Source organism: Heterodontus francisci, chromosome 9, assembly GCF_036365525.1.
Source record: "Heterodontus francisci isolate sHetFra1 chromosome 9, sHetFra1.hap1, whole genome shotgun sequence".
Taxonomy (NCBI): Eukaryota; Metazoa; Chordata; class Chondrichthyes; order Heterodontiformes; family Heterodontidae; genus Heterodontus; species Heterodontus francisci.
In genome coordinates this window covers 61,924,307-61,947,824 of record NC_090379.1, presented here as the reverse complement: position 1 = coordinate 61,947,824, position 23,518 = coordinate 61,924,307, and the positions used below count along the sequence as shown (strand labels likewise).

The 23,518-nt window shown below is 41.4% G+C and overlaps 1 protein-coding gene and 1 long non-coding RNA gene across 5 annotated transcripts in view; one reads left to right on the top strand and one right to left on the bottom strand.

The window, feature by feature from the left end:
- LOC137373820 (uncharacterized) overlaps positions 1–21,423 on the top strand; it is a 28,924-nt gene extending 7,501 nt beyond the window's left edge. Inside the window, exons 2-3 of the long non-coding RNA XR_010975707.1 lie at positions 8,032–8,091; positions 20,566–21,423. This is a non-coding gene — a long non-coding RNA (uncharacterized lncRNA). The remainder of the gene's footprint in view (positions 1–8,031; positions 8,092–20,565) is intronic.
- The window catches only part of kiaa0586 (KIAA0586 ortholog), a 654,782-nt gene that overhangs the window by 60,261 nt on the left and 571,003 nt on the right, over positions 1–23,518 (bottom strand). For 3 of the 4 annotated variants that reach the window (XM_068039229.1, XM_068039231.1, XM_068039230.1), the window contains exons 26-30: positions 21,456–21,715; positions 16,212–16,288; positions 8,027–8,158; positions 4,443–4,626; positions 1,015–1,154 (exon numbers count right to left, since the gene is read on the bottom strand). In XM_068039229.1, coding sequence (XP_067895330.1) covers positions 1,015–1,154; positions 4,443–4,626; positions 8,027–8,158; positions 16,212–16,288; positions 21,456–21,715 — 793 coding nt within the window. Of the gene's footprint in view, positions 1–1,014; positions 1,155–4,442; positions 4,627–8,026; positions 8,159–16,211; positions 16,289–19,555; positions 19,692–21,455; positions 21,716–23,518 lie in introns of those variants that run through there. The other variant, XM_068039232.1, reaches the window with a different exon arrangement.

Below are 23,518 nucleotides of genomic sequence, written 5' to 3'. Positions count from 1 at the left end.
TAAGTAAATGCATTTGAGCAGAAACTTGAGTAAAAAAAAAACTTCTCAAAACTAGCATAATTTTAAGTGCACTTTGCACCTGGATCGCTGAGTGCAAAAACTCCAGGCCACGATCTTTATTTTGTCTAAGGTTGCTTTTAAGTTACAGTAAGGAAACAACAGCTGTTATCGATTATCTACATTCATGTTTTTAGACCTAAAAAGAATACAGCTAGCCTCTACCCACAAATTTTGCCTAGATAAAAATCTCTGGGGCCAAAATTCCAATCACAAGATCCATCCTCTCCCCTCACCAGAATTTCCTGGACTCCTTCCTAAGGGATGAATTTCCTGCAGAACCTAGTTTACCCTCCATTTTGTAGCCCCTATCCAGCAGTTATAGTGGAGAGGCACCCTTAATTAATTAAAATTATGGGATAAATTAGTGCTAAGTTCCTCTTCTGTTGTGCAGTACCATGCCTAAAGTTTGACAATTGCAGTATCAATAAGCAAACCATCATTTCTGGGACTCTGTTGGCAGTCAAACAATATCAGACAGTGACTGTGAAATCCTAGGAGTACTGACATGTCTGATTAAGACAGGATCATGTCCAAAAGATGGAAATCTTTTGTAGCCTTAAAAAGAGTCTTAAAGCACTAAATTTCAAAGTCTTTCCATCTTCTATTCCGGTCCATTTATAATTTATAGTCCACTTATAATTTGCAGTCTTTGTTCCAACACTCAGTCCTTTGCACAAGCAAGGTTAAGGGGAAAAAATAAATTTCTGTTTGCTATCATCTTACTCTAACAGCCACAATTTGTCTAGTCTGGAGAGCTTGTTGTTTTTTCACAGCAGATAACATGCTAAATCCTAAAACTTTGACTGGCTTTTGGATTGCTCCAAAATACTGCGTAGACTGTCTCCTTTCTGCTTATTTGTTGTTTATTTCGATTGCAAGATGTTCAGTTACAAGTGAAATCACTGGTCTAAAAATAACCTGTTCAGGCAGACTGGAGACCTCTCAGATGTTTACCTGTCCCATATTTTCAGCCATTGGAGTCTTCTGGGCAGTCCCTGTCACTCGACTGGTGTGAAGTGCTGGAACTGGCCATATTTCGAGATCTGCCAGGGTCATAGGTCCATAGCTGGCATCAAACTCCCTTCCATTCCTCTCTAAGAATATACAACCAATAGTATTACAATCACTCAACAATTAAAAATGATACACTATAAAAAGATTGTGAACTACAGAAATACCAAAGAATGCAGCTCTCCCAGTGTGCCATTATACTTGCTGCAATTATTTTCCAGAAAATTGTGGCATAAATTTACCAATGGAAGATTGGGTCGCACAACGGTATAACTTATGGCATTTGCTGTCAATATCACCATTGCAGCGAGTTAATTCAAAGCAATTGTTTTAACAGTATTTGGTTACACAAATCAGTTGCAATTCCCCTTGCCAGAAAGAAACAAACATATGTTTCCAAGGTTAAACGTTACTGCAAGACCAGCAATAAAATACTCAACTCCACTGATTAACACTTCTTTCTCCATGTATCGGATTAGAAGAAACAAGCAACATTCCTGTTATTCTAACAGGTAAAAGGGTAAGATTAAAATGTTTCTAAAATTTTAATCAAAGTTTTCCTGAAACCAATGTTGCATTAGTAAAATTCTCCAAAAATGCATTGACAAAGGCAATGATGGTCAAAAGAGAAAAACATAACTTAGGCTTGGAATTTCCAAGAAAGTTTAATGTAACTTTAAAGTAAGAGCAAAGGTCTTACATTTTCTTCTGAGAAAGTGCACATATTTCCATTTGTGCCAGTTTTACACCAAACCAATGGGGAATGTGAATTTCCTCCATCATTTGTGCCATTCCCAAGTTACATCTGCCAAAACCCCACTTAGCTCTTTAATATACCTCCACTCACATGCAAATGACTAGAGAGTGCGATATTCCTGCATTTACACCAGTTTTAAATGGGCCCTAAAATATTAAGTACAGGAGGACCTAACGTCACCGGCCAGAATTTTACAGCCCCCAAACGAACATGCTTGTGGTGGTGGGGGGTGAGCAGTGGCGTAAAATTGAGTGGGAGGCGGTGGTGGTGGTGGTGGGGGGGGGGTGTTCCCACCCCCCTCCCGCCCCCACTGTAATTTTACGCAGGCGGCAGCAGCGAGAAACGACCCGACTGCCCCAGGCCAATCAAGGCCCTTAATTGGCCAATTAACTGGCACTTAAGGACCTCCTCCTGCCGCGGCGGGTATTTTATCATCGGCAGCCAGGCGGCAAGAGCCTCACGAACCCTGCCTGGTAAAATCAGGTGGCCTTCTTGCGGACTGGGGGGTGGGCCCTCCTGATCAGGCATCCTGTGCCCCACGGAGGGCCTCCTCCGAAGCCCCAACTGCCCCCATTGCACAATCCCTCCGCCGCCCCCAGCCTCGCCGAGGCCCAGCCAATTGCCCCAGGCGAGGCCCGAAAAACTTACCTGTCTTCCAGGGCCGTCTTTCACCTTGCTTGTGATGGCTGGGTGTAGTCCCAGCAGTGGCCACCACTCCCAGTGGCGCTGCTGGGACTAAGAGCTGCTGGCTCGCTGATTGGCCGGCAGCTCCATTGGGCGGGACTTCCTGCCTCGAGAGGGTGGAAGTCACCCCCAAGACCTGTTAAGGGCCTGGGAGTGAAAAATCTCAGCCTGGTTCCCCAGGCCCAGCGGAGGCGGGCTTGCCACCGACTTTACAGCTGGTGGGCGGGACCTCCCGCCCAACGAAAAATTCCGGCCACCATTTCTGGTGTTTTATAGCCTTTTCTTTTTCTCCTTTTTGAGAGGGCACTGTATTTTCAGTATTTTTGATTTTTTTTTAATGACATCAGGATCTGTTAAATTAAAAAGAGAAATGCATTCTCTTAAATGTGTAGTGCTTAACATATATAAATGATGGCTTGATAGTTTCAAACTTTATTTTCATAACATCAAGACGATAAATAGGGATTACAAGAAGATCGATGATGTATATTCCCTGCTTTCCTCAGACCCAGATTGTTTCTGCCGATTTCCACTTATTTTACATCAGTTTTTATGTTATGCTGATCAGATTCTCAGTAAAGCTTAGTGTGCATTGCCATCAGTAAGATCAGCATAGATAACCACCATAAATGTCAGTGTGACGCAGATTGTGGAAATTCTGACCCATATTGCAAAAGACAGAAGCATCTTACTAAAGTCTCAGTCCTTATAACATTGTAACAGACATACTGGCAGTGGTGCAGCTAATTGGCTCCAACTGTATTAGTAACACGTGTACGGGCTTGGACTGTGAATGAACTTATTTGAAATCTGAGCTAATCTATTCTGCATGTTCTTTTTATAAAAGCATTTATTATGAGGTGTTAAAAGTTGGGTATTATTCAAGAAAAGTGGCTGCCCTACAAAAGAGCTGCTTCCTCTTAAAGGAATCTGAGTAGACACACAAACACATTTACAATACTTTATAGTTCCTTAATTGTACAGATGATATACAAAATAAGTCAGAAAGGTGAAGTGGTTTAGTTTCCTCATAAGTGCAGTTCCCTGTTGTGTACCTGCTTATACAACATGTATTGGGACAGCTTTTTTAAAAAACAGGAATTACTACAGGCACAGAGAGGGCATTTTAATATTCTCCATTACAACATGTGAAATACTTCTCACCTTTCAAGGCTAACTCTTAACTGGCACTAAGAAAATCTCCTAACAGGGATAAAGTATTAGATTGTTGGAGACTTGAAACAAAACACTACAACTTTCTTCAATGAATTAGAGAAATAGAATGAAAATATAAATATGTGACTTGTAAACACAATCTAAATAATAATAGTTAATAAATTTATCGGTTGTATAGAAAAAAGTCAACCTTGTCGCAGGGATTTCATACATATTGTCAAAGCGTGGTAACATTGCAAAAATGAGCTTTTATACAATTAGAATCATATGGGTGGAAGGAGGAGTTTCATACTCAATGCTATCATACATCACATGTGTGAATAATAACAGAACTTGATAACCTAAGCCATGGTTTTTCTTCCTGACTGCTATTTAGTGACCCTAATACAAATGTGTCTATGTGGATACTGGATAAGGACAGTATAAAATTGACTATGATATCTTGAGTAAGCAAATGGTGTGCTGACACTTACTGCCAACGTTCACAGATGCAGACTGCTTTGTGGTGTGTGCAGGATGGCTGCAGTGCCTGTGGACTGTACCATGTATGAGTCAGTGGTTTCACAAGTACAGACAAAATAGGTGAAAAAGAAAAATCTTTGCCCTGAAGGGCTAGCACATGATAAATGTTCAAAGGGAAAACTCGAAGTGCAAGTCAAATACTTCCTCGCTGAGAACACAGGGATAAACCTTTCATGTGACTTATAAAATAGCATATCCCGCTGTGTGAATTACCTGTGTGAATACATATTACCTGTGTGAATACCAAACTGCCCTGGTGATGTTGAATGTCTTCTTTGCGGTAAGTTTGTACCTCTATTCATTGAGGAAGGATTTATGTATTGTGACTGTCCAGTCAGGATGCTTTCTGCTGCTGCAGTAAGTCTGGGCATCTGGCCTTCACTAATCTGCCCTGTGCTGCTATCATCATCGGAATTCTATGTGGCAGAATAAAGAAATGGTGTACATGTAAAATTCAGAGGGGAAATAGTAAGTGATGCACAATTTAACAGCTTGAGTAACCATTTAGTATTAATAGGTGATATTTTACATTTTGAATTAGTTGCAGGAATTCTGTATTAATCAAGGTGGAACATGAAACATTTTCACTATTGACTTTATTACGCATTCCCAGATCAGTTAACACACACATCACTTGCCATGAAGAACTCTTGTTTACGCTGTCAGAGTAATAAGCCTAAACACTAACCCCAGAAAAGCATCTGCATTATACCAGTGTGATCATTCTGTTTCCCAAATTAGATACACTTGTGACCTTACCAAATGAGATTGCAAATTTAGTATTAGTAGTCAACAGTACAACATTTTAGGAGATTTGTTTGTTGGTGTTGGCCCATAGTCAACGATAAAGGGATTAAATGGATCTAAGTTCATGGCACAATCCCCCACAACAGCAGCATACAACACAAATAATATTAATTCAGAAGATGCATCTACACTCAAAACAACATCTTTTCTCTGGCACATCAGTGGAGTAAATGTTTGTCTTTACGGCCTGAATGGTAATCTGGTGCAGCAGATTCCCCACCATTATAGAACACACCCAAATGACACCGGCAGGTCTTTTACAGATGGACAATCTGCTCCATTAGGCTCCTGTTCATGTGATGAAGATTAAAGTTTACCCTGATATCTAAAGCCCAGAGTTAAAAGAAGAATGCTCTAATCTAAGTTTTACAAGCTTTACCTTTTGACATTTTTGTATATGCGCTGAGATGGGAAGGAAGCATTTACTCATGGAATAGTGTGATGTCAATATCAGCAAAGCCACAAGTGATTGAGTCACACATACTCTTATGGTTTAGTGGCAGGAATTACATGCTTGAACTTTAAGTGCATTCATAAAGTTACATGGAATTCTCAAAATAAAAATATAGACTGTGCAAAATCTGATTTTGATCGTATTCTACACAATGGCAAGTTGTGAACCTTATTGTTAAAAAGTGAGAATTTACTAAGGATGAGAATCTGGAATTAAAAATTAAACTGCTTATTCTGTCAGTATATCTTTTACTGTTTGCTCTGTTGGCAAATCTGGACTCACCATTGAATGACATGGAGCTTCCACATTTATACTCCAAAACTAAGTTCACCTATATAGCAATTGTAATGTTAAACACTTCATTAGCAAACACAAACAAAAAAGCCTGTTTGAGGAAAGAAATGTTAGCCAGGAGACAACAGAATTCTCTGATTTGCTTTGAATAGTTTCATGGGCTATTTAATGTCCAGAAAATTAATTGAACTGATGGGCTGAATTTTATTATTCCGCTGCTGTCCAGTCCAGGAGATGGCGTGGACCATATGTTATCTGTTAAACCACGTATCTTCTATATGATGCAATCCATGCCCCAGTCAAGAACAGGTCCAGCTCCCTCTTGAAAGTAAGCAGAGAGTCAGCACCCACTGCATCAGTTGACAATGCATTCCAGAGGCTCACTACTCTCTAGCAAAAGAAGAACTGCCCAACATCCTGTCTATTCCTACTCCTGCGTAGTTTAAATAGACATCCCCGGTCCTCCCCAATCTGTCAAACTGGAATTATTTATCAACAGGCACACTATGCATCCTTTTCATTATTTAATAAACCTCTATCAGGTCGCTTCTGCTCTAAAGCTTATGTTACAAAGAGATTGGAGTATAAGAGCAAAGAAGTCTTACTACAATTATGCAGGACATTGGTGAGGCCACATCTGGAGTATTATGTGCAGTTTTGGTCTCCTTATCTAAGAAAAGACATACCTGCCCTAGGGGGAGTGCATGAAGGTTCACTAGATTGGTTCCTGTGCTGAGGGGATCGTCCTATGAGGTGAGATTGAGTAGACAAGGCCTATATTCCCTGGAGTTCAGAAGAATGAGAGGTGATCTCATTGAAACATAAAATTCTGAAGAGGCTTGACAAGGTAGATGCTGAGAAAATGTTTTCCCTAGCTGGGGAATCTAGAATACAGAGTCAGACACTCAGAATAAGGGGTCAGGCATTCAGGACCGATATGAGCAGAAATGTCGTCACTCAAAGGGTTGTGAATCTTTGGAATTCTCTAGCCCAGAGAGCCATGGATGCTCAGTTGTTGAGTATATTCAAGACAGAGATTAATAGATTTTTGGGTACTAAGGGAATTAAGGGATTATGGGGATAGTGCGGGAAGGTTGAGCTGTAGTAGAAGATCAGCCATGATCTAGTTGAATGGCAGAGCAGGCTCAAAGAACCAAATGGCCTACTCCTGCTCCTAATGTTCTTATAAAAATAGACTTATCTCCTAAGTCTATCTGAGTAACTAAGTTTCTTTAAGCCAGGATTCATTCTTGTATCTCTCCTCTGAACCCTTTCCAAAGTCATTATCATCATCCACCATGTGAGGAGACCAAAACTAAGTATAGTAGTACTGCAGATGCGGACTAACCAGTGGCCTGAGAATGACAGAATGGTGTTCTTTGATATGTACTGAATGGTTCTGTTAATACAACCCAATATCATGTTAGCATTAGCTACAACTTCTCTATATTGGCCATGAACCTTCAATGATCCATGCGCAATAACACCCATCTCTTTTTTCCTCTGAACCTCTTTCAGTATTGTTCCCTATAAATGATAAGTACATTCTGTGTGATTCCTACCAACATGCATGACACCACATTTGTCTAAGTTAAATGCCATTTGCCATTGTGTGGCCAATATCCGTAGTGCATCTAGATTGCATTAGATTGCATTGCACTACTATCATAACCCTTAAATAGAATTTTGTAATACCTACTTACTGACCATACTCCCAAAACCACCTTCCAGGTCATTAATAAAAATAAATTAACAGTACCTGATCCAGAACTGATCCCTGTGGGATACCACTAGTAACGTGTCCCCAGGCCGAACCACATCCATTAACTACAATGTTTTTGGCTGTGGAAATGGAGCCAATTCCTGACCCAGCATATCAAATTCCTACTGATACCACAGATTCTATCTTGTGGAGTAACCTAGTGTGAGGTACTTTATCAAAGGCTTTCTGGAAGCCCAGGTAGACATGTATACTGGAATTTTCTGATCCACTACCCTAATGCCTTCTTCAAAAAACTCAATGAAGTTTGTACGACATGACCTTCTTTTCTGGAAGATAAGCTGTGTATTTCCAGTGCTCCCTTCTCTTTCCCAGTAATCAAAAAGGGCAGCTCTTAGGATTCCTTCAAGCATCTTCCCAATGATGGATGCCAGGCTGATGAGTCTGTAGTTTCCTGGCTCTAATTTACTGCAGTATTGTAGTTTATAGATAATTTACCTAAAGCAATAAAGTTTATTACAAAATTCACTGTTTTTTTTACCTCAGGATGATGTATTTCTTGTGGAGCATATGGACCTTGAAGGACTTTGGCTAACATTGTGCCAAGTGAGTATTTTTGTAATCCTTTGTGTTGCTTTGAGATTACTTGTCCCTCACTGGGGGGATCATCATCCTAAATAAATAAAACAGTTTAATGTAAAAGAGAAATGAGCAAATAAATTGAAAGCTTTTTATAACCCTTTTTTATCTTTAATAATATACTATTTCATTTTTAGACCATATTTTCAGGATAATTTCTAGCTACGAAGTTACAATTTCTGGGTTACTGTACAAAGTATAGGGGTGGGCACCCTAATTTTGTTGGAGCAAAATTATATATTACTTTTATATTTTTATCCATGGTTACTGAAGACTTGCTAACACAATGTTAACCTTGAAAATAAATCTAAACCATCTGATTCAGTAATTTCCAACAGCTTTACTATTTTTAACAACTGGATCCATGTAAAAACACAAATTCTAATGCCCTCTTACTCAGGATGCTGATACTGATAAGCCTGTATTCCTTCTCTTCTGCCTCTATCTTTCTTCTTCTTTCCCTTCTACATGTCTGCCTCTCTTCCTTTTGTCTATCTGTCTTCCTACTATCTAGCTCTCCCTTCCCCTCCCTAAATGTGACTCGGTTGTAACTCTCTTACTTTGAGTCAGACGTTCATGAGTTCAAGCCCCATTTCAGGATGTGGACACACAACCTGAGATAATACTTCAGTGCAGTACCAAGGGAATGTTGCATTGTGGGAAATGCCATTATTCAGATGAGTCTTGAAATTGAAGCCCTGTATACCTATCAGGTGGATGTAAAAGATCCCTTTGCACAATTCAAAGGAGGGTAGGAGATAGTCACGCGGTAGTACAGAACTTAGGTATTGCTGCAAAAAAGAGACATGCTGTTGAAGCTTTTCATCAAGCACTCATCAGGACAGATACAAGAATGCAAAATTTCAAAGGGAGCAACAATTTATACTGCATGAGAAAAGGGTGCTGATTCGTTAGCAAGTCAATTCTGATTGGTCGAGGTGTTGTCATGGATAATGCACCAGGGAACTATTGTCCCTCACACTTTTGTTTACTTCAAAAAAGGCTCAAAGCCTGGATATGTTCCTTTTGCCTGCAGAGGACAGGTCTCTGCATATGAATATACATAGCTTCTAGCAAGCGTAGGTGAGCTACATTGCCAGCCCGACTAATAATCTTAAAGTGGTTGTTAGTGTAATTCTTAGCACACTCAGGATTGTTCATCAAGTGCTGTCCAATCACAGAATCACATCTAACGTTGGACATTATGTTCTAAGTTTTGCAAGCATGGGCTGGTTGAGTAGACATGCTGTTTGATACAATCCACCAGTCGTTGGGACATACTGTGTATATAACTTCGGCTGTTCGCAATAGGCACCACGAAAACAGATTGACCAGCCATTTGCCTCATTGTTTATAAGTTCTTGCTGTGTGCAAATTGGCTGCTGCGTTTGCCTACATAACAAGTGACAACACTTTAAAAAGTAATCAATTGGCTATGAAGCACTTTAGGATTCTGACAATGAGAAAGGCACTATATAAATGAAAGTTCTTTTTTTCTATCTCTCTTCTTTCCCTTCTGTCTTTTGCTCCTTTTTCCCTCCTTTTACCCTCCTGCCTCTGACCCTCCTTTTATTTCACTAGCTTTCCATCTTCCAATCAGCCTCTTTCAGTTGCTTTCCCTGTAACCCCTTCCTTTCTGTCTCTTGCAGTTCCCTTCCTTCGCTGTATCTCTCCCCATTACTGTCCTGATTCCCAGTGTTTTGGAATTGTAATTTATTCATCCAACTCTATAACTACTGGATTTAATCATCACAAATTTGCAATTTAAATTTGTAAATTCCTCAAAAATGTGTGACAGAATGGCCACCTCTAATGTGCAGCTGAATCCTCTTCAGAATCACATTCCATAATTTATTGATTTTTTTTATGCTTTACACGGGTCTGTCTCTAAAATATTCAGAATTTTTCGATGACTCTGAGTTTTATCCTATGATAGGCTGAGCCCTACAGACCTGAGAATATTGCAGGCTCAATTGCCAGTCTGCGCATAGTTAGTTGATATCTGCTTGGATAGTAGTAAATCCAATTACAATTAGCCTCAGCAATGCTGTGCAAGGTATTAGAAAATGAGCCTTGATTCCTATACCTAATTGTTGTCCAATGCCTGTGTGCTTAAGTTGGCTAATGGTAGGATCAGGGTTGACTGCTTGGCTCACCGTCATGGTTTACATATGGATAACGACCTGGAACTGTACCACAACTAAGAGTCACCTTTTGACTGGGTGCATCACGAGAAAGAGGTTAGGAGGAGAAGACTTACAATTGCAATGAAGATGGTCATCCACGCAGCCTGCAAAACGTTTCTTTGTAAACCGACCCCACCCCTCCTACCTCTTCGTGGGCCTCGAAGTGACACTCCCTGAGCCCCCTCACAGGTCTTGGCTCCCAGGAAGATACTCTCCTCGCTTCTGCTGACTGTAGAATGTTGGACGCCTGGTTCAAATAGTTGGCCATTGTGTCCAGCATTCAAATAGCAGAGACCATGGGGCTGGATTTTTCCCTGCGGGTTTCTGAACCCTACCATCAGGCTGAAATGTGGATCAGAAGTGTGGGAAACAGTCACTCATTGTGATTTTCCCTGGCGTGGCCAATTAATGGACAAAGGGCTGGCTCGTCAGCCAATTAAGGGTGGTGGCTGGGCTCTCGAAGTTGGAGGGCCCATCAGAGACCTTCCATCTTGAAAGGAGCAGCTGGCTGCAATTGGCGGTAAGAAAGGGAGAGTGTGCTTCAAAATGGAGGTGCCCTCTCTTAAACTTTCTTAAATTTAAACTAAAAAATGTTTTTTGTAGCCAGGGCACCACTGTTGTTGGGGTACCCCTCTACAAAATGGCCTACGCTGCTGCTGCAGCACCCAGGCCGGCAGGGAGGACCTCTAGGCCTGCATGGAGCACTGGCCCCTTGGCCTGCCATCGGGAGTTAACCTCCAGGCACCTAAACTGCGGCACAGTGGCGCAGTGGTTAGCACCGCAGCCTCACAGCTCCAGGGACCCGGGTTCGAATCTGGGTACTGCCTGTGTGGAGTTTGCAAGTTCTCCCTGTGACCGCGTGGGTTTTCGCCGGGTGCTCTGGTTTCCTCCCACAGTCAAAGACTTGCAGGTTGATAGGTAAATTGGCCATTGTAAATTGCCCCTAGTGTAGGTAGGTGATAGGGAATATGGAATTACTGCAGGGTTAGTATAAATGGGTGGTTGTTGGTTGGCACAGACTCGGTGGGCCGAAGGGCCTGTTTCAGTGCTGTATCTCTAAATAAAACTGGTCCCCCGCTGTCTGTGGGAACCTGGAGGCCGACTGGAAAATCTTCTAATTGGCTTAATTGGCCCTTAATGGGGCAGTTAGCCCTGCCATCCCCTATCCCACCTCTGCAAAACTGGGGCGGGATGGAACCAGGGAACCGGCATGTCGGCTGGCAGGGCTATTTTAGTTCCCTCCTGCCTCCACCCCCAGCCCTAGCTGAGCCTAAAAATCAAGCCCCATGTTTCTTTCTCTGGCATACAATTAACATACATGACAAGACTGGTCCCTGGGGAATGATGGCATATGGAGGTAGTTTTGAGTGTCTGAGCAGCTTTCCTCCCTGGCCTGTTGAAACATTGGTATAGGCGGGCAGAAAGCCTAGACTAATATTTTTCAGAATGGTGGGAGGTGGAGGGATTGCCACACTGGAGCAGAATATTGGCAGAAATAATTAAGCTCAGCTTAATGGTATTTGATTTGCCAGTCATTGGACAAGAAGAATGTTTTTAGGCTTCTGACCATTCAGTCACTAGTTTAAATGACCAAAGAACTACCTGGCAACATCAGACCTGTTCAGAAAACGCACAGGTTCCATCTGCTGTATATAGTGAGAATTACATCTAAACTTAAATTGAAACTTCTTTAAGCAAGTAAAATTGCTTGAGGTATAAACTGAAATGAAAGTGAAAGCAAAAGGCTCCGAAGTTCTGGATATATCAAATTATAAAATAATTTGAGACACAAGAAATTATAGGAATAAGCTAATTAGTTTACAATTATTAGTAATACTTTAATCCTTTGTTTTTATTAATTAATTTTATAAATTATTTAACCAATTTGTTATTAATATAAATCATATTTGAAACATAGATCATATTTTGAGATGGTGTAAAGGATATCGTGATATAAACCATGTCAATGTGGCACAGGTATCTGTTTACAAGGATGTTTGTGGTGATCATTAAGCTTCAATCATTAGCATGTGACATATGTTCTGACCTCACCATATTAGTGACATATTGAGGCAGGTTTCCTCTATTGTGCTTGAGCATATACGGTCACCAGGGTACAATCAGAGGAAAACTGGGTGGGGAGGACTGCAGCCCAGTACAGAGCCCACCTGATTTTTTTCCTACTAATTGAAATGAACATCAAGTGAATTAAAATGAAATGTGCGTGAACCTCCCCGCCTGATTTTTCTTGATCTGCTGCCTCTAGGCAATCCTTTACATCATCGCATTTGCTGGAAGCTTGCTCATTCTATTACAGATCCATAACACATCTTATTTGAGGAATGTGAGTGCAATCAGTTAAATGATAGTCATACACATTTGAATTTTCCATTTTAATTTTCAGGCCTCTGTGATAATTTACATTTTTAGGATAATTCCATTGACTTTAGCAACTTAGTGATTATGACCTAATTTACTGGTGAAGTTAAAATACTGACCAAAATAGAGCTCCTACTGTCTGTTAAACATTAACACGTCAAAAACACAGACTCACTTGGGTTTAGTCTACAGCAAAGAAATCTCCAATTGTTTACCTCTCCAAATGACACTGTCTGCATTATATTTTTCATTATTCAGCCAGAACAGAAAGAAAAGAATGTTGAGCTCTTAAGTTCTGTACTTTTCGTGTAAATACAGCACATGGTGTTAAGATTTCAGATAATGGTTGTCTTGTTTTTTCCTTTTTTTCCTTCTCTTGCAAATTTTCTGCCCCCCTCCCCCCCCTTTCCTGATTGCATTGACTTCAAGCTGGGGTACAATTCCATGGGCACTGCTTGCTCTCCAATACCTTTGCTAAGTTGCTATTATTCACTGTAGAGCCTGATTCTGTCCTCACTGGGTAGCAATCAGGAGCAGGAACACTGGCCGACGTTCTCTTCCTGAACCCTAAGACATTGAGGCAGATTGCAGAACCCATACTGCTGCCAACTGAAGTCAGTTAACTCAGAACAGAATAGGAATCAAACCTGGGACAGTTATTTGTTGAATAAGCTTGATAAGCCTTTAGGGCAGCTAACTTTTTTATAAGTTAGCAATATGCTATGAAAATTTCAACAGTGAGTGTCATGCATGTTTATGTTCATTTCTTTGCCCTGTAATTGGAAAGTGGTGCACAAGGATTCACCAAGGGGGTGCTCAAAACACAGCGTGTTTAATAATTAAATCCTGTTACAATAAGACCAGGTGAAGACAGTAAAAGACCCCTAGACACCTTTCACACCTGGTCGTAACAGTGACCTCCACTCAACTTTTGCTTGCAAGATTTGGGTTGGTGATTTGATGCAACACTGCTGGCTTAGGAAAGATATATATATCAGTTAGACTTGCCAGTCCTGATAGCTATTAAATGTGCATGTGTGGAGGCTGGGCGAGGACAGGATTGGTGGTAATGCACACTGTGGTCAAATAGTCTGCTGACACAGTGTGAAGCTCACATATGAGTACTTTGCATCTGTCTTTATCTAGGAAGATGATGTTGCCAAAATCATAGTAAAAGAGGAGGTAGTTGATACACTGGATGGGCTAAAAGTGATAAAGAGGAGGTATTAGAAAGACTGGCTGTACTTAAAGTTGATAAGTCACCAGGACTAGAGCAGATGCATTCGAGGATACTGAGGGTAGTAAGGGTGAAAATTGCAGAGGCACTGGCCATAATCTTCCAATTCTCCTTAGATGCATGGGTAGTGCCAGAGGACTGAAGAACTGCAAATCTTACACCCTTGTTCAAAAAAGGGTGCAAGGATAAACCCAGCAACTAAAGGCCAGTCAGTTTAACCTTGGTGGTGGGAAAGCTTTTAGAAATTATAATCCAGGACAAAATTAACAGTCACTTGGACATATGTTAATTAAGGAAGGAAAGTCAGCATGGATTTGTTAACTTTGCAAGTCGTATTTAACTAACCTGATTGAGTTTTTTGATGAGGTAACAGAGAGGGTTGATGAGGTAATGTGGTTGACGTGGTATACACAGACTTCCAAAAGGCATTTGATAAAGTGCCACATAACAAGCTTGTTCAGCAAAGTTAAAGCCCATGGAATAAAAGGGACCAGTGGCAGTCTGGATACGAAGTTAACAGTGACAGGAAACAGAGTAGCTGTGAACGGCTGTTTTTCAGACTGGCGAAAGGTATAAAGTGGGGTTCCCCAGGAATTGATATTAGGACCACTGCTTTCCTTGGTCTATCCAAACGACTTTGACTTGAGTGTACAGGGCACAATTTCAAAATTTGCAGGAGACACAAAACTTCAAAGTATTGTGAACTGTGAGTAGGTTAGTGATAGACTTCAAGAGGACGTACGCTGGTGCTATGGGCAAACACAAGGCAAATGAAGTTTATTGCAGAGAAGTGTGAATTAGATTAGAGATACAGCACTGAAACAGGCCCTTCGGCCCACCGAGTCTGTGCCGAACATCAACCACCCATTTATACTAATCCTACACTAATCCCATATTCCTACCAAACATCCCCACCTGTCCCTATATTTCCCTACCACCTACCTATACTAGTGACAATTTATAATGGCCAATTTACCTATCAACCTGCAAGTCTTTTGGATTGTGGGAGGAAACCGGAGCACCCGGAGAAAACCCACACAGACACAGGGAGAACTTGCAAACTCCACACAGGCAGTACCCGGAATCGAACCCGGGTCCCTGGAGCTGTGAGGCTGCGGTGCTAACCACTGCGCCACTGTGCCGCCCTGAAGTAATGCATTTTGGTAGGAAGAGTAAGGAGAGACAATATAAAACAAAGGATACATTTCTAAAGGGGGTGCAGAAGCAGAGGGACCTGGGGGTATATCTGTACAAATTATTGAAGGTGGTAGGGGAGGTTCAGAAAGCAGTTAATAAGGCATACGGGATCCTGGGCTTTATAAATAGAGGTGTACAGTACAAAAGCAAGGAAATTATGGTGAACCTTTATAAAACACTGGTTCAGCCTCAACTAGCGTATTGTGTCCAATGCTGGGCACCACACTTTAGGAAGGATGTGAAGCCATTACTGAGAGTACAAAAACATTTTGATAGAATGGTTCCAGGGATGAGGGACTTTAGTTACGTGGGAGATTGGAGAAGCTAGGGCTGTTCTCCTTAGCAAAGAGAAGGTTGAGAGGAGATTTTATCGAGATGTTCAAAATCATGAACGGGTCTGGACAGAGTAGATAGGGAGAAACTGTTGCCATTGGCAGAAGGGGTGAGAACCAGAGGACACTGATTTAAGGTGAATGGCAAAGTAAGCAGTGGCGATGCAAAGAAAAACTTTTTTACGCAGTGAGAGGTTAGGATCTGGAATGCACTGCCGGAGAGTGTGGTGGAGGTAGATAAAATTGTGGCTTTCAAAAGGGAATTGGATAACTATCTGAATAGAAAAAACTTGCAGGGCTGCAGGGAAAAGGCGGGGGAGTGGCTCTAGCTGAGTTGCTCTTACAGAGAGCTGGCATGGACACGACAGGCCATTCTATGATTAACAGATGAATAATAGTGGCAACTCAGGTGAGGTACTGAAGGGCAACCAACACCCACGGAATTGTTGTACCAAGCGTCAAACTTAATCAAAGGCATTTAAGTAATTCTTTAATTACAATGGAGAGATAGGAGAGTTACTACAGGCAAATACTATACTTGGTCCATTATGGGAAATGTTGCTTGGGTATTAACTATTTTTATATATCACAATTATAATTGATCACAGATAAACATATAAAATTACAAAACTGTCTTTTTAGTAGCAAAACACAAATGAAACAATTTAAAAAAATGAAAAACCAGAGATAGCAGTGAATTTGTATTCAAACAGTTTGTATGATGAGTTTACAAAGTCACATCTTTTACAAACTTACCATTTCTTGAGCATCCTGGAGTGTACTGGACAGACTATCATTGAAGTTTGGAAAGGATATACCTTCTTCTTTTAAAACTGAAAAATAAAAGACATACTCAATGAGCAATGACACATCAGAACAATTAAAACACAGAGTTGTAGTTCAATTATTATTATATGCAAATATAAACTTCATATGGACATAAACAATTACTGACACTGCAATTCAAAATTATAATGGTACACTGAAATTAAAATGATGGCCTCCTCCACATATGTTAACTAAGTATCCTGTTTAGTCAGCTCTCATTGGCAAAACTTTAGCTGTTTGCCTTTGTAGGAGCACTTTAGAGCATGCTATCTCAGCTGTGCTGCTCCTTATATTACTTCTGTTTTGGTTTTATATGTTTATTTCTATAATTTCTGACTCCAAAAGGCAGGTACAAGACTTTCAATCTGTAAAATATTCAACTTGTCTATTTCTGAAATATAAGGTTTGTGTGACATCCAGGAGGTGTCACTACTACTATAAGCTGTCCATTGTGATGTCATCTGCAGACATGCAGATTCCACATGCACACTGATGAAAGCAAGCTCTATCTCTCTACCACTCCTTTTAATTGCCTCTGTATTGTCAAAATGCCTTCTGACATTCAGTCTTGGATGAGATAGTTTCGTCCAGCTAAATATTGGGAAGATCAAAGCCATTGTCTTCGGAACTTGCCACAATCTCTGTACCTTTGTCACTGATTCCATTCTCATCTCCAGCTGCTGTCTAATGATGAAACAGACCATTTGTTTCATTAGCATCTTACATGACACTGAGCTGAGTTTCTGACCATATATCCTTCCATCTCTAAATACTGTAGGGTTAGTATAAATGGGTGGTTGTTGGTCGGCACAGACTCGGTGGGCCGAAGGGCCTGTTTCAGTGCTGTATCTCTAAATAAAAATAAATAAATACCACCGACTTCCACCTCCATAACATCACCCGCCTCTGCCTCTAACTTAGCATATTTGTTGCCTAAACATGCCTTGGACAACTCCAGACTCAACCATTCGTATGGCTGACCTCCTATCCTTCACTCCTTCCTCCTACAAATATCAGCTCATCCAAAACTCTGCTGCTCATATCCGATCCTGCTCTAAGACCCATTCATCCATCCCTTCTTCCTTGCTGACCTGCATTCGTTCAACGCCTTAAATGTAACATTTTTATCCTCGTGCTTAAATCCATTCTTGGCCTCACCGCTCGCAATCTAAGTGAGCTATTTTAGCACAACAACACCCTTCCCACCAAGCTCTCCATTCATCAAACTCTGGCCTCTTGTGCATTCCAGTCTCTCTTCGCTCCACTATTGGCATTCATGTCTTTAGCCACCGAGGCCCCATGCTCTGGAATTCCTTTCCTCAACCCTTTCATCTCTCTATCTCCCTTGCCTCCTTTAAGACCCTCCTTAAAATACACCTTTTTGACCAAGCTTATGATCACCCTTCCTGATATTTCCTTCTTTGGCTTGGCATTCGTTTTTGTGACCACGACTCTGCAAAGTGCTAATGAAACATTTTTCTACATAAAAGGCACGACATAAATGCAAGTTGTAATTGATGAAAGTCACACACCACTAACAGGTCCCCAACTTCTGAAACTTCAAGAGCTTTCCCATTCTTTTTCTCCTTAGATTTAGCGTATAACAGTGAATAGCATCCTTGCCTCTTGCTGTGAAAAGTTTTGGGTTCTAGCAACAATGCAGATCTTGACCATATAATCTAGTGTGACACTTCAGTATAATACTGAAAGAATACTGCAGTGTCACTGATGCCTCCTTTGGATGGAATAAAGAAAGACTTGCATTGCTATTGTGCCTTTCACAACTTCAGGATGTCCCAAAGCACTTTATAGCCAATTAAGTACTTTTTGAAATGTAGTCACTGATTTTTTTTCAAAACTATACTTTATTCATAAAAATTTGTAAAAATACATTACAAAACAGTTCAAATTTGACATTTCGGAAGGTGCAAAAGAGATCAGATTCCTTCGATACAGAACATGAGGTTCCTCACAACTCTTGCCATTCCATTTTATATGCAATGTACATTTGCATTACATAGCAAAAAGATTTTTGGTGCATACAGCCAGAGGGATTTTACTTGGGTTCCAGCCCCTCGGTATACTATGGCCCATTGAACCTTTGCGGTGGCTGCCCCAAGCTTTAGTGCATCCCTCAGCACATAGTCCTGAACCTTGGAATGTGCCAGTCTGCAACACTCGGTCGTGGACAACTCCTTGCACTGGAAGACCAGCAATTTTGGGCAGACCAAAGAGCGTCTTTCACCACGCTGATGGTCCTCTAGCAGCAGTTGATGTTCATCTCGGTTTGTGTCCCTGGGAATAGCCCGTACAGCAAGTCCTGCATTATGGAGCTGCTCGGGATGAACCTCGACGAAAACCAGTGCATCTCTTTCCACACCTGCTTTGCAAAGGCACATTCCATAAGGAGGTGAACAATGGTCTCTTCCCAACCACAGACACCTAGAGGGCAGTGTGCGGAGGCTGAGGGACTCCAGGTGTGCAGGAAGGATCTGACAGGGAGGGCCCTTCTCACCACCAGCCAAGCTACGTCTTGGTGCTTGTTTGAAAGTTCTGGTGATGAGGCATTCTGCCAAATGACTTTGACAGTCTGCCCAGGGAACCATCTGACAGAATCCACAATCTCCTTTTCCCACAGGGCATTGAGGACATTATATGCAGACCACTGCCTGAATGATTGGTGGTCAAAGGTGTTATTCTGCACAAACTTTTCCACGAAGGATAGGTGGTACAGCACTGTCCAACTGAATGGAGCGTTCAGCGGCAATGTGATCAGACCCATCCTTCGCAACACTGGGGACAGATAGAACCTTAGCCTGTACTGACACTGGAGTTTGCATACTGGGGTTCTATGCAAATTTAGCCACTGTTGTAATGTGGAAAACACAGCAACTAATTTGCAGGCAGCAAGGTTTCACAAACAGTAATGGGATAAGGACCAAATAACCTGTTCTAGTGATGTGGGGCTGGATTTTACCAAGCCCATGACGTCAGGCTCCATGGCGGGGGGCCAGAAGATGGCTGCGGCAGAGGCCCGCCATGGAACTTGACGCCAGGAGGGCCCGGTCCGATTCTCCCGGCGGCGGCAAGGCTCCGTGGTGATCCCCCACCGCTGGGCAATGGGACCTCAGTTTCAATATTTAAATTAAAGAGATAAATAAATTTAAATCAACGAGATGAATAAATTTAAATCAACTTACCTTGAATTTTCCAGGCCCACCGCAATCATCAGTGCGGTGGCCGGCACTCCCACACCTTCAATTCCCCATCTGGCGAAAGCCGGCGTGACACTGGCGGGGAGGGGGGAGGAGTTCCGGTTTCCAGTGCGGGGAGGGGGGGATGGGATCAAATAAACAAAATGAGTGTAGGGGATGGTGGGAAGGGGTAAACTTTAAACTTTATGCAGTCCTGCGGAGGGAAGGTTACATTGAAAAGGTAAGTGTTTTGGGGGGGAGGGAAGGCAAATAGTTAATGTGATTGTTATTAGGGGGTGGGAAAAGGGTGTTACAATTTTATTTGATAAATTTTGAAGGGGCGTATCTATAAAATTTAAATATGCCGACAGGACTGGTTACCCTTTAAAAATGGCGCCAGCGCATGTGCGCAAGCAGCTGATGTCTGTGCTGGTGTCGGACAGCCTGTCCCCTCCACATGATTGGGGGGTGGGGGGGGGTGCGGGTCGCCCAGCCATTTAAATGAGCCGCCGCAGGCGAGATGAGAGCAGGGGGTTGTGTTGAAATGGCAAACAACCGGAGGCTCGGGGTCATGACCTCCCCCCCCACCCCACTGCTCTCATGCCCACATTTCTGTCTTTGGCCTGCTGCAATGTTCCAGTGAACATCAACACAAGATCAAGGAGCAGCACCTGATCTTTCCATTAGGCACTCTACAGCCTTGCGGACTCAACCTTCAGGTCAACAATTTGAGAGCATGACTGGCCTTTTTAAAAAATGTTTTTCTATATTTTTATTATTTTATTTTTTAATCATTTGCTTATTTTTTCATGTGGACAGACCTGCTCATTATTCTGCCATTAACACTCTGTCGGGACTAATGCATTGTCTTTCACCACAAGCATTAACACGTTCTTTGCCTTTCTCCCATGACAGCTTTGTTATTTAATCTCTCCTGCCCTATCACACACATTCCCTTTTGCCCTCTTCCCCACCAAACCTACCCCCTCCCGCCTTCACTTGCTTAAAACGTAATTCTTTTCTAACCTTTGCCAGTTCTGATGAAAGGTCACAGACCTGAAATGTTAACTCTGCTTCTCTCTCCACAGATACTGCCAGACCTGCTGTTTTTATTCCATCCACACCTCCTTGGATTGAGAAGCTGGTCTCTTCCTCCCATCTGCAGGAGACAGTGCTTCACTGCAGTGCCCCAGATCCTGCAACAGGACCTCCAGGAAAGAGTCAGAGACCTAGGGGGAGCCTTCCCACTTCTCCCTCCATTCGTGTGGAAGCATCAGGAAGCAATGTACAGTTCAGCCACTCTGACCCCTGCCAGGGTTCCCTTTCCTAAAAATCCTTCCTTTGACTGATGTGGGTCGTCATCACGCCTGCCCTCTGTGGTTGGTCGGGAAACCTGGAAGTGGGATGCTAATGCTGTGGCTGAGTTAATGAGCCATGGCAAAGCCTGCTTCATGAAGAAACGTGTTCACGACCCACTGCCAGCACCCCGCTGTAAGCAGGTCTGTTGTATTAAAATTCTACCCAATGTATTTGAATCCCAAATTCAGAAAAGCTCGTCCTACTGTTTCAATGTGCCTTTTTGTACATCCCATGTCAGCTATTGTTTTGACTTCTCTCATTGACTGTGTTAATTTAATATAATTTATTCTTACCTGTGGGCAGTTTTAGACTGTGTACCTGCTCCCATTAACAACTTGGTGAAATTACCCAAACTCATTTCATATAGGACCTCACAGCCAGGACAGAAGAGAAACATTTATTCATTAGTTTGGACTGGATTCAAACTCGTAACAAGGTGCATGGATAATATGTTTACTGCACCATTCAGTTCTCCAATGCAATTACTCGAGTTACTAAAGTTCGCATTTTTCAGCCTTGCTACATATTTCATTGTTTTGTATCTACAGTACTGTGCAACAGTCTGCTAATTGTACATTTATTGATTTAGTGCTAAATAAATGCTCTGGTGTAGCTATACCTTTTGCTGCAGCCATCTGCCCATAGCTTATTAGGATTTCTCCTTCAGAAATGTTTCGGTCAGCAGTCTCGGTTTCGGTGACGGAGATCGTTGAGCTACTTTCTTCAGTGGATGGGAGTGGAGTCAGCGATCGAACAGGGGGTGTTGGAGTTTGCACATGTGGCACAGGACACGGAGGTAGAGTTGGGAGTATAGGTATGACAGCATTTGGTGGTAGAACCAAACTCACAGGTTCTTCATCTTTGGCTACTGACATAACACTAACACACAAAAGAGGATAGAAATTAATAAATAGTCAAATATGCAACACTAGTTTACATCAGGCACAGTGTCTGATCCAGAAATCTAAAAATTTTCAGAAAGGAACTTGGAATTATAGGAAAAATAATGGATAAATCTAATGTCCATTTTGTAAATTATACCCACTGAACTACCAAAGTGCAAATTTGTGCAGATTCCCAATAGCTTCTGAGGAAGGACTAATGTTAAATGTAGAGGAGAAATAGGCATATATTCCAAGAGCTGAATCTGAAACATTAAAAAAGTAACCATGGTACCCTTATGGTTTGGCCTTACTCTATTGATATGGCTCATCATCCCATGCAGTGGTTTTCACCTACTTAACTTATATGTATGCAGAAGAAGCTGTAAATAAAAATAGAATTTTTAAGAAAAAGGGAAACATAGATTGTATAGACACAAGCATTATGATTTAATTTTCAACTTCTCTTCAGCTGCATGTTTTCTGATTTGTTACACTCCTTACATCTATCACTGTAGATGGTGCAAAAAAATGAATTGGCAACACGAAGGCAGGAATGGTCAGGTACATTAGCTGTCATTTTCTTCTTTGCTGTTAGCTCATTAATTCAAAACCATGTTTAGCATAAATAGAATGGTTTCATGAGGCACCAAAATAGACATTGGACTCAGGATAAAACTGACATCCAGTAGCATACTAAATATAAACTAAAGATCTTATAAATGCAGTCCACACAAGAGAAGACTCTTAAGTAATCTAAATGGACTCAATATTTATTGGTTGCAGTTACAATTGTGTAGTGGTGCATGTGCTGCACGTTCCTTAGTTCGGATCTAAAATGTTTACTTTCACCATCATTCCATTGATTATGGTAAAAGCAAGCGCGGGTTTCTGATTTTCATAAGATAATGACATGAAGAGCATTTGTGTGTGACATTCACATCAATATCTCTTTGACCAAGGCTTCAGAAAGTGCAGTGTAAGCTGCACCAATCCTAGCATAGTGACGTGCATCACGTTATTTTAAAATAATCTTTGTGACCCTGCTCTGCTTATGAGACTATTAAGAACACATTTGTCCCCAGATTTCTTTGTTAGTAGCTGATGCCATGACAGATGCCGACAGCTGGGACACCCCATGCAGTTGGTGTGTGATGATATCCTCACTGAAGGATTAGTAATCAGGTCAAAGGCTTGTTGATGGATGATCTGCAGTTCATTACCAAAAAAGTCTGTTTTACATATATAGACAAAGGAAATGCATTTGTTAAAAAATTACTTTACTCATTTATCTTTTAATTACTAATATGTGAATACAGTACTAATTTAATAATTGCTAGGAGTAAGCAAAACTGTTAAATGATAGTGCTAAGCAGGCCTTTGATAATTTAACCAGTGTGAAAGACTAAATAGGGGAATTTTAGAGCCCTTTACAATTATGAATAAAGCTTTAGTCCAATCTTTTAGCATTAGACATTCTAGGATATAATGAAAAATTGGATCTACAACTAAAGGTGAAGTGAATAATCTAGCAATGCTATTGTACAATGATTTATACAAATCCTCACTGGAAATCATTCATTGAGCAGAATGCAATATTTATGACAGACAGTAAAGAAGGAATGCTATTAAAGAGATACAAAAAGTGGAACACATGAGAAAAACAAATAATGCAACAATGACAGAGTGATGACATCCAAGAAAAGAGAAGTAAGTGACAAGAATAGCATAGATGCATTTGAGGGGAAGCTATATAAGCATATGGGGAGAAAGGAATAGAGGGTTTTGCTGACAGAGTTAG